General features: G+C 37.3%; 2 protein-coding genes across 4 annotated transcripts; both read right to left on the reverse strand.

The window, feature by feature from the left end:
• LOC132166470 (O-Glycosyl hydrolases family 17 protein) lies at window positions 1-2,556 on the reverse strand. The gene is made up of 2 exons (XM_059577286.1): window positions 2,182-2,556; window positions 1-1,251 (listed from the first exon to the last, which is right to left on the reverse strand). Exons 1-2 carry the CDS (start codon window positions 2,532-2,534, stop codon window positions 117-119), a joined length of 1,488 nt encoding a protein of 495 aa, XP_059433269.1. The 5' UTR covers window positions 2,535-2,556; the 3' UTR covers window positions 1-116.
• Window positions 2,557-6,078: 3,522 nt separating this feature from the next.
• On the reverse strand, window positions 6,079-14,901 carry LOC132165695 (transcription initiation factor TFIID subunit 4b). Of its 3 annotated transcripts, none has more exons than XM_059576354.2 (14): window positions 14,795-14,901; window positions 14,598-14,703; window positions 13,404-13,951; window positions 10,122-10,217; window positions 9,082-10,029; window positions 8,264-8,388; window positions 8,047-8,134; window positions 7,800-7,935; window positions 7,617-7,672; window positions 7,486-7,542; window positions 7,270-7,410; window positions 7,057-7,122; window positions 6,729-6,966; window positions 6,079-6,469 (listed from the first exon to the last, which is right to left on the reverse strand). In XM_059576354.2, exons 1-14 carry the CDS (start codon window positions 14,831-14,833, stop codon window positions 6,297-6,299), a joined length of 2,817 nt encoding a protein of 938 aa, XP_059432337.2. In that variant the 5' UTR covers window positions 14,834-14,901; the 3' UTR covers window positions 6,079-6,296. The 3 variants fall into 3 exon arrangements, with proteins under 3 accessions (XP_059432337.2, XP_088367971.1, XP_088367972.1); XM_088511845.1 differs by having other exon boundaries at window positions 6,079-6,472; XM_088511846.1 differs by having other exon boundaries at window positions 6,079-6,472; window positions 7,270-7,405; window positions 7,484-7,542.
• Window positions 14,902-15,405: the final 504 nt, after the last annotated feature.

The raw sequence follows: 15,405 nt of genomic DNA on the forward strand, positions 1-15,405 counted from the left end.
AAGTTTGACAGAAATGAAATGAATCCACAGAATCGTGTTGGTATTTGTTCAACAAGAAACAAGGAATGATGGATGCTTTTATCAAACAATGAATCAAATGTATATGATTTTCTTGATCACGAGGATCCACAAATGATTAATATGATCCCAAGAACCCACACGAGCGGTAGTGAATTTTGGTTTCTTCCAACAGCCGGTGAAGGGGTAGGAGCCGGCAGCTCGTGCTTCCCCGTCAGGTCGATCATGATCTCGAACCGGCACGTATCCCGAGAAGGATCTGTTTTCGTAGTAACTGATAAACCGGAAAAATTGCATGCACCTTTTCTCTGATCCATGGTCTGGTAGTACATGTTAAAAGCATAAGAAGCATTGCTCCCCGCATCCAACCTCCCGCAGCTGGATCCATATCCAAGACTTGTGCAATCAGCATAACTACATGCGTAATTTATGTTCTGCGCCAAATTGGGGTCTGAAATAGTTGCCTGAGGTGACATCACACACCACTCCCTCGCCAAATACTTGACTCCTTTTGCTGCAACAAGGCTTCGTCCGTTTCCCATATCCAATGAGTATTTGATGCTTCCATCGTAAGAGAAGATTCCCCAATGGCGCTCGAAATTCCCCGGGTCGATGCTCTTGGCATCCTCATCTGTGAGGGCAAAGAGGTAAATGTCAGGCGGAGTAGGCCGCTTTGGGGTGCCTTGGCCTTGAATTATGCGATTCAATAGGCCTTGATTGAATCTCCGTGCGTACTCTGTATTAGCGTTGGTGTCGCCGTCCGTCGGCCATCCGACCTCGCCGATGATGACGGGCAATGACGAGAAACCATTCTTTTCAAGAGCTGCAATGAGGGTGTCGAAGTTTGCGTCCAAGACGTTGGTGTAAGAGATGGAGCCATCGACGATTGGAGCGGCGGTGCCATTGAAGAAGGCGTAGTCTATGGGGAAATGGGGGTCGGCGTAGAGGCTGAGGAATGGGTAGATGTTGATGGTGAGCGGACCGCCATTGTCGCTGAGGAACTTGACGATGGACATCATGAGAGCGTGGATATCGGACCGGAAGTCGCCGCCGGAGGGGAGACTAGTGTCGGTCTGGTACACGTCAGCGTTTATTGGGACGGTTACCTTCACTTGTCGGCCTAAGCCGGCTTTTATAAGAGCTGCTTGGATATTTTTAAGCGCCGGAAATAAGGTTTGCGTGAAAGTGTCTTTGTAAGTCTTGAGGAAAGGTTCATTACCCACGGCTACATATCTGCGTATTCCATGTACAAATATATATATATATATGTCAAAAGTCAGGTTCAATAATACAATCAATTGATATTTAATACATGCATGCTAAGCAATTAATAGTGTATTATATTCTAAATAATAATAATAATAATAATAATAATAATAGTGTATTACGTTATTACATTGTTTCGAGATTAAAAATAACTAATAACATGAGACAAAGGCCATCTTGAATTTGAAAATTTTAGCCTCCAAACTAATAGCCGTATTTTAAAGAGCCCCACGATATTCAAGAGATGTTAAAGTAACTCATCAAACTACCAAAGTGTGTCAAAAATGCCATATCTTTTTTTATATTCTTATGATACCCTTATTCCTTTAAAAATTAATAAAATTAAAAACTAAAAAATTAATTCTCCCAAAAAAAAAAAGGAAAAGGTTGGTCGTGAGTTGAGCCAACCACATGCATGGTATGATTTTGCATCTATCCATATTTTTGATACCGTACAAGTAATTTGTAATTTAAGACAATAATAGTGACTAATTTTTTATTTATTCCAAAAAATATATTTTGTATTTATTCGCCCTTTAGTTTTTTTTTCTTTTATGTTTAAAAAATAGTTTAGTTTATTTTTTATTTTATTAATTTTTTATTTATTTTTTAAAAGAATAGGAGTATTGTCCTTAAAGGTAGCTCAATCGACTAAAGACCACGTCTCATGAAGCGGAGGTCACTAGTTTGAATCCTCCCTCCCCCCCTCTTGTGTTTGGACATGTCAAAAAAAAAAAAAAAAATAGGGGTATTATAGGAATATAAAAAAAAAGTGCTATTTTTTATACACTTTGGTAGTTTGATGGGCTTCTTTAGTAAATTTTGAAGATTAGTGCTTAATTATTAGTGTTGGAAATGAAAATATGGAATTTGAATGTAGGACACGTACTTAATTACCTTATATCAGTCCCATATTTTGATATGAAAGACGAGACATTTTTGGTTACCCAATTCTCGGCAACTCCGACGCTGCTTGCAAGGGGAGCTAAGAACTCGTTGGGTATCCCAAGCATAACCTGGATACCCGATTTCCCAAGAGCTTTGAGTGCCCCTGGATCCGCTTCAAAGAGCTTCACTTTGCTGAATCCGTTGTCTTTTAGGAGCTTGACCACTATGGTCGGTGGGAGTGGGTGCGTTGAACGCGTTCCCCAGTTGCAAGCCAGGCCGCCTGCAGCTACCACCCCATTTGCTAAACCTTGCAGGATAATGCACAGCAACAAGAACCACACCGCCAAGTAGCCGTAACCCATGTTTTGTCCACCCTGAATCTCTATCTCCACCTTTTTTGGGGTTTTCTTTTGGGGCTTCTCATATCAAGTGTATATGAAGTAGCATTTGGAAGAACCAAGTTACCAAAGGTGCACATATTTCCTTTTTCGAAAAGAAAAGTAAGGAATTAGATTCTGGATTCCAAGACCAAACCCATTTGCATAGCCAATCACCTTAATTTTTTTATGGACTTATAGAGAGAACAATGTATCAAAGAAAGGAATTGAGTTAACTTGTTGATCATTCTGTGCTTGCTGTATTCCTTGGACTTAAAAACTCGTAGAAAAGGAATGCATATTTCTCCAACTATTTATCTTTCTTCCCTTGATAAAGTTGCATGAAAAGTACATTTCTCATTCTTCATCTACTTTGTTAGCTTTTGCCAAATCTTATTCCTATCTACATTAACAAACCAAACTACAATAAATTCAGCAACAGAAAAAGCAACTCAAAGATCAATAAAACAGAGGGACTCTACTAAAACACATATAAAAACAAATAGTAATCATGTGTATATATATATATATATATATATATATATATATATAATAGCTGAATCACTCTCTAAAGGTAGTCTAAAATTGTGAAATGTGGCGTGAACTCATTTTTTTAAAGGCTAATAAGGCATAATTTTTGAAATAGTTTTTTAAGAGTATACCGGTCATTAAATTAGTTTAATTAAGAGTATTTAATTATATTTCAATAATTTTCCTTATATCTGATTTCTTTAAGTTTAAAAATTTAATGTACAATATTATTTTTTCAGAATTTATTATTTCCAAAACTATATAAGGACAACATTTTACATTTAGAAATTAAAAACATACTTCATTAATTAACTACTCATAATCCGCCATATAAGTCCAAAAAAAAAAAAAAAAAAAAGGCCGGGGGGCCATATGGCCCATTTTTTTTTAAAAGGCCATTTTTTTTTTCTTTATACTTTTCATTTTAAACCATGTATACTTATAGTTATAGGAACAAATTTTTATTAAAAAAAATTGTTTACTTTCCTCTGTATTTTTTTAAAAAAAATGTTCAAAAATTATATGCATTTAATTTGTATTGAAATATTATAGATGTCACACTGAAAATATTAAATATTCATGTTAATTTTCTATATTATAATCCATGTATTCTTCTTTCTTTTTTTAAAAAAAAAATCTTAGTGTGTAAATATATATCTCGTAGTGTCTTATGATAGTAATTTTTTTTTTTTTTTTTTGGTGATTTATACATTTATACAATATTTTGTGTCACTATGTTTAGTAATATATGTATTGGTGTATAAATTTAAATGTTTTTTTTTTTTTTTCAAAGATGTGACCTGATTATGACCCGTTTATTTTTCATTTCTGGCGGGTCAATCCGCTTCACCCACGGGTGACCCGCCTAACCCGTCTATTTATTATTATTATTTTTTAAAAAAATAAAAAATAAACTAAAGCCTAAAATATTTAGTACTATTTACCATGTAAACTTTATACTTTGAAATTTGCTATTTGCTATGATGGAATTAAAAATTGCTAATCTTTGTGAATGTTTTTATTGAATGCCAATTTGTTAACAATTAAACCTATTATCTTTTTTTTTAAAATTGTGTTTTGTGAATTCTATGGAATCCCAATGGTATTATTTTTTTTGATAAGTAAAATTAAAAAGTAATCCCAATGGTATTATTATAACATTATTTTATCTATTTTTCCTTCAAACGTGTTAAGTCGGGTCGTGTCGGGTCGTATCGCTACGCCTGTTAAGTAAACAAGTCGTGTCAATCCGACACGACCTGTTATTTTAAGCAGGTCATGCCGGGTTACCTAATTATTTTTCGTATCGTATTCGTGTTTTAGAATTCAACCTATTTATCTAAATAGGTTGTGTTTGGGTTTAAGCTAATCGGCAAGCTCATGTTCGGGTTGACCCGCCAACCCATTTTGCCACCCCTACACCCAAGACGCCCTTTTTCTTTCTTTTTTTTTTCACATTCTAGACTGTATTGTACCTACCTAGTGCAAGACCCTAGGTATTGCTAGCAGTTTTTTCTAATTTTATTGTTGACAGTAGGCCTGGGCAAATTCACTGCCTACCGATTTTCGACCGCCTACCAATCGATAGTCGACTGACTTCTACTGACACCTATTAACCAATGGGCGGTAGGCGAAACATTTTTTTTTTTTTTCGACAAATTCGGTTCGGTATGCGAAATAAAATTTGTTAACCGAACCGACTTTCCCGACCGACTTCGCTGATCATTTTCAATTTTTTCACATACCGACCGATTTTACCAACCGCCTATCGGTGTCGGGACAAAAATTTGGCGGAATAAGTCGGTGAAATTTCCGACTTTATCAACATTTTGGCGAAACAAAAATTTTTCTATCGACACCCAGCCCTAGCTGACAATTTGAATTTGAATTCATTGATTGCGGCTTGTAGGCTTAGCCATTCTATTTATTATTATTTAAAAAAAAAAAAAAAAAAAAAAAAAAAAAAACTATACTAAAGCCTAAAATATTTAGTACTATTTGCTATGATGGAATTAAAAATTGCTAATCGTTGTCAATGTTTTTATTGAATGCCAATTTGTTAACAATTAAACCTATTATCTTTTTTTTTTTTTTAATTGTGTTTTGTGAATTCTATGGAATCCCAATGGTATTATTTCTTTTTGATAAGTAAAATTAAAAAGTAATCCCAATGGTATTATTATAACATTATTTTATCTATTTTTCCTTCAAAGGTGTTAAGTCGGGTCGTGCCGGGTCGTATTGCTACGCCTTTTAAGTAAACGAGTCGTGTCAATCCGACATGACCTGTTATTTTAAACGGGTCATGTCGGGTTACCTAATTATTTTTCGTGTCATGTTCGTGTTTTAAAATTCAACCTATTTATCTAAACGGGTTGTGTTTGGGTTTAAGCTAATCGGGTGTCGGGTCACCTAGCTCGTGTTCGGATCCGCCAACCCATTTTGCCACCCTTACACCCAAGACGCCCTTTTTCTTTCTTTCTTTTGCACCTACCTAGTGCAAGACCCTAGGTATTGCTGGCAGTTTTTTCTAATTTTATTGTTGACAGTAAGCCTGGGCAAATTTACCGCCTATAGACTTTCAACCGCCGACTGATCGATAGTCAACCGACTTCTACAGACACCGATTAACCAATGGGTGGTAGGCGAAACATTTTTTTGCAGCAAATTCGATTCAGTTGGCGAAATAAAATTTGTTAACCAAACCGACTTTCCTGACCGACTTCGCCGATAATTTTCAATTTTTTCACATACCGACAGACTTTACCGACTGCCTATCGGTGTCGGGACAAAAATTTGGCAGAATAAGTCGGTGAAATTTTCGACTTTACCGACATTTTGGCGAAACAAAATTTTTTTTACCGACGCCCAGCCCTAGCTGACAGTTTGAATTTGAATTAATTGATTGCGGCTTGTAGGCTTAGCCATTCTGCTTACTACAAGATAACTATGACGGGATTATACTATCTACTGCGTTATAAAAAGACAGACGAGCAGCTTGTATTTAAAAGTGTAACACATATTATACCAACAATAAAACTGAAAAAACTAGCGACCGCCCAACAAAACTTAATTACAAAGAATGAACAAGGAAAGAATAATTCAATCTGTGTCTTTTTTTACAGTTAAAACAAACATGCGAGAATAACTGAACAAAACTACCCCTTCAGGCTCGGCTACGTTTGCAAAAGATGGTCCATTTGCACCATGTTACACTTATTCGACGGTGGCATCTGAGCGAATTCTCTCATATAAGCGATATATCAGTGTAGACCTAGACATCTGGGGTTCCCTTTCCAGGATTGCAATCACATCCTTAATGGAGATCTTAGGCGCAACCCTTGTTTGAGGCACAACAACTTGGTTCCTCCCAAATTTTCTAACAGCTCCTGCTAAAAGGAGGGGGAGGGAGAAACACACATTACAGAGGTCGAATGTACATGGGACATTTCTTCAGCAAATACTCGGCTAAACTAACAAAAACAGAAATATGTAAAAGTTGCTCATCAATGCTGTTGGATGAGAGGCAGGGAGTATATCTGAAGTTGCACGCACATCAATGATTGGGTGGTGTTCGGTGCAGTGGACTAGGGGAAAAGATATATACTATTAACTAGAAAAACTAAAATCAATTTAAAGCACTCTTACCTGACGCTGCATTGCCCTTTTTCTCTGCTTCTTGATTGTCCTTTCTTCCCGATGTCGGCCTGCGACTCGCATCTTTACCTGGCTGAGAACCAGATGCATCCACCCCTCCTTCACGTTTCTGCCGGGCTTGCTCAGCCATAAGTTGCCATTTTGACAACATGTCATCTCCTCCAACAGCAGCACGGGCAGCGACATTTGCAGCTGTTGTCCTCATTTTGTCATCCTCCTCTTTGTTTACCTGCAAAAAAGCAGATAGCAAAATCAAGAATTTTGATATTTGTTGATTGGTAAATTTATAATGCTTAGCATTATAAATTATCCTGGATACCTTAAGTGATTTAGCACGACCTTCATCTTTCTCCTTTTCCCCATCAACTCCATTATTGCCCTCAGGCTGCATTGGGAGATATATAATTTATTAACAAATACATAAAACTTCCAATAGACATAAAGTAAATTTACTGGGTATTCTAGATGTGTTTTATACAAGTAATACCCTAAGAACTCAGTTAATCATCTCATAAAATGCAGAGGCACTCACTTCATTAAGTCTTCGAAGCCTCTCTGCTTCAGCTTGTTTTTTCTCCCATTCCTCCCTAGCTTTCCTGTTCATTGTCATGATTTGTTGTCCAACATCCAAGGTAATAAGAGTTCGGTGTCTTGGTTTCTCAATATCAACCCGCTACAGAGACCCGCTAAAATTCAGAAGTATTTAATTACAGATAATTCAAGTGAGTAGTAAAAGAAAAACACTGACCTGTCTTGACAGTCTGATTAGGTTACTTATTAATCCACGCATTCTTTCCTCCACACACTGAAGATTTAGTTGTGCATAAGAAAGCATGTAAGCATTAATAAAGAAAAAGGGCCAAGTAGGTAGCATCTTACCAATGACAAGCATCGCTCCACATCATTGCTTATACTCTTCAAACCACATTTGGTCACTGCCATACAGATAACAACACAGACCAGATATCAAGCACCCTTATATTTGTTGATAACGCACACAATGGATGCATGTACAGACTTAGAACACTTCTCTAAAGAAGAGGGATTAACTAGAGTATTAACTGATCACTGCCAGTTTTTTCTGGAGGGGAGTTTTCTGCAAAATCAGTCTCTCTTCTTCTTCTTGCACAACTCTTCGAGATGCTTCTGAAGCTCGACTGTCCTCCTTGGGTCCAGAAAATAGTTGTTCCTCCTCTTCCTATTCAGAACAGAATATCGGTTTTGACCTTGTGGACTTTAAGAGTGAATCATTTACTTAATTATCTTATACTTTACAATAGGCCGACTTCAAAATGGAAAAATAGCATACCCTAAGATTAACTCCACTGACTGCAGTGACATCATTTAGTTGTTCAATGCTTTGATCTGAAAAGGTCCCAGATACTTTTTGCTTTTTACTGCAGGATATCAGATAAATTATACATGATGACAAAGAACAAAAGGTTACAAATGGAGTATGAACTAAATCACTTTGAAACCATTCATCATTATCCTCTGGCTATAATACAACAGAAGCGTTTTATCACCTTGGCAGAGTTGGTGATGAACCAAGTGCCTCAAGTGGTTTCTTCTGGCCAATAGAAGGCTTTTTGGAAGGTGTCCTTGCATTAGTCACAGAAGGAGGGGCGGTAGATGGGATCCGAGAACCTAACTGTTAAAATGTAAAAGCAATATGGAAATCAGCACAGAAGAAGAGGAAGAGGAAGAAGAAGAAGAAGAAGAAGAAGAGGAAACCTGCCGTCACTGAATATTAAGAGATAATTACAAGACACAAGCATGAACCTTGCAATAGAAATATTTTACAGCGCAAAGTAAACAAGACAGAAAGTATATCCAATAATTAAAAAAATTTATCCACACAAAGTTTTTTTCAATAGAAGCCGGGGGGAAAATGAAGCAATAAGAGTTATACAATGTATGTACGTTATCGTAATAATGCATACCTATAAAATGTCAAACAGTCCCATGAATAGATGCATACATTAATACAGAGGATAGGAAAGACACAAAATAATATACCTTCTGTTTTGACACTGAAATTATGAAGGAGCACATGATATAAAAGTGACAACATATAGTAAATTAGAATATTCTTTAGTCTTCATTAGTCTCAAGTCCAGCTTAGCGGCAATTTCTTAGCAAAATAACCTGACACGCTCAGAGTTCCAAGTGTATCATATCACGTGCAGTCACTAATGGCATAGGGTGTTATGGAAACATATTAGAGGAAGAATGCCTTTTATTAGCCAGTAAACCCATTTTAATATCATTGAAAATGGCAAATAATCATCAAATTGCTTGATATCATTAATTAAAAGCACCACAACAAAAGTCTGGAGATTACTGGGACATTAGGATCCACTTGTGTTGTCATAGAAGGAGAAACTGAATTCGAAGGCATCATGCTCGTGGATGTCGAAAGACCCATCCTCGAAGACTGCTTCTCTAAAGTTTCATCCTTTACAATTCCAGGGGTTGCATTTCCCTGTCCAAGCTGTGCAGAAGAAAAACAAGACAATCCTTGTGAATGAGAAAAATGGGGCTCAGTAGCCTGATCAATTATTTCCTGTTTTACACCAGCCACTGATGATGAAGGGGCAGAATATTGTTCTTTATTTGATGACGTTTGCCAAGGAACTGATTTCTGTTGCGAGGTTGAATTGTTTGCCAAGTGAGAGACAGATCCACCCTGAACTCGCTTTGGATCATTGATAGAATTTTGCCTCTCAAACTTAGGCAAGCTCATCATGTTCATGCCCTGTGTTGTTCCACCTAACTGAGTGGAACTCAAGTTCTGATGTTGTGAAATTTGTCTCAATTGTGTATCATGAGGTTGTGGTTTGACAGATGATGTTGAAGTATTGACATTTGTCCCAGAATATGGGTGATAATTACCACCAGTACTTCCATAAATGGGTGGAAAGTGCAAATGTTGTTGCTGCTGCTTGTTAAGACCTTGTATAGCAATTGAGGATTGCTCCCTTTCTTGATTGACAGTGCTCTCACTGGAAGAAGACACTTGGCTTACTTGAACTCCATGAGAATCTGACTGGTGATTCACCTCTCGAGTTTTTTGAGCATCCTTTTCTATGGTTGGATAGCTTGAACCAGCCGGCATTTGGACAACGGCAATACGAGAAGGGTCGGCAGAAGAGTCGGTGCCCTTCTGATGAAGTTGTGCAAATGAGTGCGGATCACTGAATTGTGAGGAACTGGCACTAACGGATGGAATCCGCTGAGGGTGTTGCCGTGCTGATGCTTGAGATTGCAACTGGAATTGATTGGAACTTGGCTGCAAGTATATAACAGGCTGGTTTTAGCACACCACTGCTTAACTGACCAAAAGCATTCATGGTGTAATTGACAGAAGTATACCGTACTTACCTGTGATTGTATTTTCATTACTGCCAGTTTGAGCATATGGTCCCCCACAATGCCTCTCATGAGCCGGACAAACCCTTCTTTTGGGATCTCATTTTTCTAAGAAAGCAATGATAGTTGAGAAATTAGTTTCATCAGGAAAACTGATGCAGATATAGTTTAGAACGACTTATCTTATCTTATCCTATTTTACACTTCAGTCTTTTGTTAAACTAGGTTTCTGTGTTAGTTTGTTATTCTATCTTATCTTTCAGTCTTTCATTTTGAATTAGATTCTTTGTTAGTCTTCTATTTGCTTTAGTCTTCTTTCATAGACTTCTAAACCAACTTTATTTCATTGTTATTTTAGGGCTAGGAGTCTTGGGCTACAAATATATGCTTATAGCCTTTAACAATTCAATTTATGATTATTATTGAGTTTGTTTAATAAGAATTACTCAGAGTTGAGTTTCTTAGTGTTTTATTGTTTAAAAAGATTTCTTTGATTCTTGTGATAATCTCACAATCTTAGGAATATTTATCCCTTCTACTTGCTGTTTTTCTTGTTCACCACAATCCTACGCTGCATCAATTGTTATCAGAGCTCAATTACTTTCCATCAATGAGGAGAAGCAACCGCTTTGCAGACATGAACGAGGTGCACGTGCGCACGGAGGCAGCATGTAAGGAGCAACCGGCGATTCGTTTGCGGCACATGGAGGAAAGGTTTGGTGGTCTAACCGTGCGGAAGGAGGGGCGTGCGCGCACCCATCACGGGGTCCCTACCGATCACTTGGCCGACATGGATGGTCCGAGCGTTCGTCGTCATCAACCAAAACCGAGATACGCGGGGGCGGAAGACAAATTTATTGTTGAGGGTGAACCTATCAATCCTTATGCAGGGCGCGGAGTGTGGAAAGAATTTCCAACGGCACAAGCCCATGCTATATCACGGGATGCAGGCATCAAACTCGACACCCAAAAAGAAAAAATAGAAAATTCATACAAAAAAAGGTGTCTTGGGAGATGGCGGAGGTCAAGCATCATTCGGTGTCCCGAGACATTGGAGGTATGTACCGACAATTTCATACTACATGCACCATTGGAGACAAGGTGGCCAAGCTTGTCATTGATCCAAGGAGTGGTATAAATGTAGTCTCGGAGGAAGCAGTTCGAAAGCTAGGGCTTGAGACCAAGAGACATCCTATTCCCTATCGGTTGGAATGGCTCACGAAAGGAAACGAGGTAATGGTTTCTAAACATTGTCTAGTGTCTTTTTCTATTGGAGCTAAATATGTGGATCATGTGTGATGTGATGTGATGTGGTTGACATGGATACGTATCACCTATTGTTGGGAAAGCCATGGAAATATGATAGAGCTGCTATCCATGATGAAACAAAGAATACATACAGCTTCATGTTTGGTAAAACCAAATTGACGTTGTTACATAGCCCATGGGCAGAGCCAAAACCTTCACAAGGGGATGATCAATCCTTTGTAGCCAAGCAGGAGTTGACGGACAAGGAAAGCAGCGTCAAGGGAGAGGTGTCAGGGCCAATAAAGGAGCTGTTGGAGAGATGTGTCGACATAGTCCGATCAGAATTACCGAAAGTGATGCCATCATTGCGAGACATTCAACCTCAACTTGATTTGGTACCGGGAACTAATGTTACTAATCATCCGCACGACATCAAAAGTCCTTAAAAGCTTGAAGAATTGGGAAAACAAGTGGAAGAGGTAAACCTTTCAGAAAGTATCACAATTTTTCATGAAGAAGAGGAATCCTTGGAAGAGGTAAGTCTTTCGGAGAGTTTTGCAATTTTTCATGAAGAAGAGGAACCCTTGGAAGAGATAAATCTTTCGGATAGTTTTGCACTTTTTGACGACAATTCTACATATCATGTGCCTAATAAGAGGCCCGAAGATAAAGTCTTCAATTTTAGTGTTGAGCCAATTGACTATGTTGATTTCATTGGGATAGATGCTATTTTATCAAATTATTCTAACCAAAATTGTGATGAGATCTATATGGTGGAGAAAACTTTTCTATCAAAGATTGAAAGGGTCTTTACGAGTTCTTTGGGGATTCTCATGACTTGTGGGAAGAGCAAAGCACGAGAGAAGCATGACAAGTCTACACAGCAAAAAGGTGTGTGGGGATTTCACGACAAACATCAATGTACTTCGATGATGAGAAGCGTCACGCTTATTGTGGGATGTTACCTCGTCTTTATTTTGAGGAACGGCGAGTGGAATAAGTTGACTGGGCATCTGAAGGACCGTGGAAAAAACCAGCCGAATTCGAGGACGAATTCTCTCCAACGTGGGGAGAATGATGCAGATATAGTTTAGAACGGCTTATCTTATCTTATCTTATCCTATTTTACACTTCATTCTTTTGTTTAAACTAGGTTTCTGTGTTAGTTTGTTATTCTATCTTATCTTTCAGTCTTTCATTTTGAATTAGGTTATTTGTTAGTCTTTATTTCATTGTTATTTTAGGGCTAGGAGTCTTGGGCTATAAATATATGTTTATAGCCTTTAAAAATTCAGTTTATGATTATTATTGAGTTTGTTTAATAAGAATTACTCAAAGTTGAGTTTCTTTGTGTTTTTCCTTAAACCATAGATAAAATCTATTGTTTAAGAAGATTTCTTTGATTCTTGTGATAGAATTACAATCTTAGGAATATTTATCCCTTCTACTTGCTGTTTTTCTTGTTCACCACAATCTTACGCTGCATCAGTTGGTATCAAGGACGAATTCTCTCCAACATGGGTAGAATGATGCAGATATAGTTTAGAACGGCTTATCTTATCTTATCTTATCCTATTTTACACTTCAGTCTTTTGTTTAAACTAGGTTTCTGTGTTAGTTTGTTATTCTATCTTATCTTTCAGTCTTTCATTTTGAATTAGGTTCTTTGTTAGTCTTCTATTTGGTTTAGTCTTCTTTCATAGACTTCTAAACCAACTTTATTTCATTGTTATTTTAGGGCTAGGAGTCTTGGGCTATAAATATATGCTTATAGCCTTTAACAATTCAATTTATGATTATTATTGAGTTTGTTTAATAAAAATTACTCAGAGTTGAGTTTCTTTGTGTTTTTCCTTAAACCATAGATAGAATCTATTGTTTAAGAAGATTCTCACAATCTTAGGAATATTTATCCCTTCTACTTGCTGTTTTTCTTGTTCACCACAATTCTACACTGCATCAAAAACTAAGGACACACCCAGTTCATTCACACAAAGAGACATGTACAACACCATATTAGTTAAGAAACTGGTATTAAGGGCCCACCTTGAGTTTAACAAATATTGTTTGAAGTTGCATGGCTCTGTCTTTATCAAGTTGGGCTTGTAGAACGGGCAGCAATACGCCAAATGGTACTTGCCCTGGTTTAGTACGATTTATTGGGTTGCTTGCTTGCTCTGTGATTGTTGCCTGCTGATTACTCATCTTCTGTAATTTTGCATATTGAGATTCTCCTTCTAGACTAGGTCTCCTATCTGGCTCATCTATCGGTGTACGAATTTTTTCAGAAACCTGCATTTCAGTTGTCTGAGGATTCTGGAGGGAAGTTGGATGCCCCTTCCCCTGTTGACAATCATCTTGGGACTTTTTCTGTGGCATTTGGAGGTGCTTGAGTTCCTCCTGGACAGTATTCTGTTGCTGACTTTCAATAACAGATCCATGTTGCTTTAGCTCCATTCCAGATAAAGTATGTTCTTGCTGCTGTGCACTTCTTTGGTCTTGCTCAATTTGAGATTCACTGCTTTGATCTTGGCTAGCATTTTGCCACTGTGGTAATGACTGACTGGAGGTATGATTGCTTCCTTGGGACAAAGCTGCTTGTACATATCATGCATAATCAATAAATTGCAAGACAGGATATTTTAATCTATTCATAGCACATAAGAGAAGGCAAAAGACATTTTATTGAAATGTTTGGGCTCAATAGCTTCCATAACATAATTTCCATGCATGAATGCGCTTTCCATATGCAGACAACACGGTAGATTATTTGATAAAAACAAGATAAAATGATTTTCATTTCAAACACATAATCATAGATAACGACAATAAATTCATGCTTGCAGGAAATAAGGGGTTGAGATGTCAAGCTTCAACCCACGAAGTAAGATTTCTCCTCCACATAATGAGAAATTGCTAATATTTAATTCCTTAGATAACACCTTTATGGAAATTTGAGCAACTTTCTATAAAAAAAAATAAATAAATAAATAAAAAGAAGAAAAGAAAAAGGAACGACATTTGTGGATGAATTCAAGTATAAAGCACCTTCTAACCTGAAATTCTGCTAATTAAGTCTGTTTATAAGAAACCTCCCAAAAAAAAAACAAAATGCTTGTCCAAAGAAACGTACAAAACTTAGGTAATTCCAAAGCTACGCTCGTACACTATGATTAAAGAACCTGGAAATAGGGGGGGAAAAGAAGAAAGAAAGAAAGAAAGAAAAAACAAAGGACGCACCATTATCTGAATCAGGGGGCTGAGAAGTTGAGGCATCTCCGCCTATGTCTCTATTTAGGGCAGCCTGGAATGCCTCCACAACCGCCCCTGAATGCATACTCTCGTCCTGTGCATATCAAAAACTCAAAAAGGTCAGAATTCCAATCCCTTATGCTCAAAATTGAAGATATAGAGACAGAGACGGAGAAAGAGACAACCTCATCTTCTTCAAGGAGCTTCATTATGGAAGGGTCCATGATATTCTCTATGCACCACAACCTTTGGAATTTCTGATCTCGCAGGCGGGCGATCAAACAAATCTAGGTCCTTTGGTATATATACTAAACGATCCGGCTTAGGTGCGGTAGTTCAAAACTATCGCACCATGCGGCAGCCCAAAACGACCCAGTTTGGGTCGTTTAGGGCAATAAAAAATAATTTTTTAAAAGAAATAATATAAAATTTATTTAATATTAAAAAAATCAATAATTTAAAAAATAAAAATATTAAAAAACTAAAAAACTCTACTGCACACCGGCTTCATCTTCTTGTTGCTCCTCTTCTTCTTCTCCGGCTCGGTCATTTCTTTTCTTCTTTTCTTCTTCTTCTTCATCTCCCCCAGCTTGCACATTGTTTTTTGTTTTTTTCACTACCATTGACCCTTTTTTCAAGGCAAGCATAATTTTTCATACTTCATCCATGGAAAATGACAAAAGCTTATAAACACTACAAAAAAAATGCCATTTTTTGACGTGGCAAATAGTATCTATTTTTTGCCACGTCAGTAAATGTTGACGTGCCAAAACTGGTACGTCAACAAATTTTTTTT

Source organism: Corylus avellana, chromosome 11 (assembly GCF_965113065.1).
Source record: "Corylus avellana chromosome 11, dhCorAvel1.hap1.2, whole genome shotgun sequence".
Taxonomy (NCBI): Eukaryota; Viridiplantae; Streptophyta; class Magnoliopsida; order Fagales; family Betulaceae; genus Corylus; species Corylus avellana.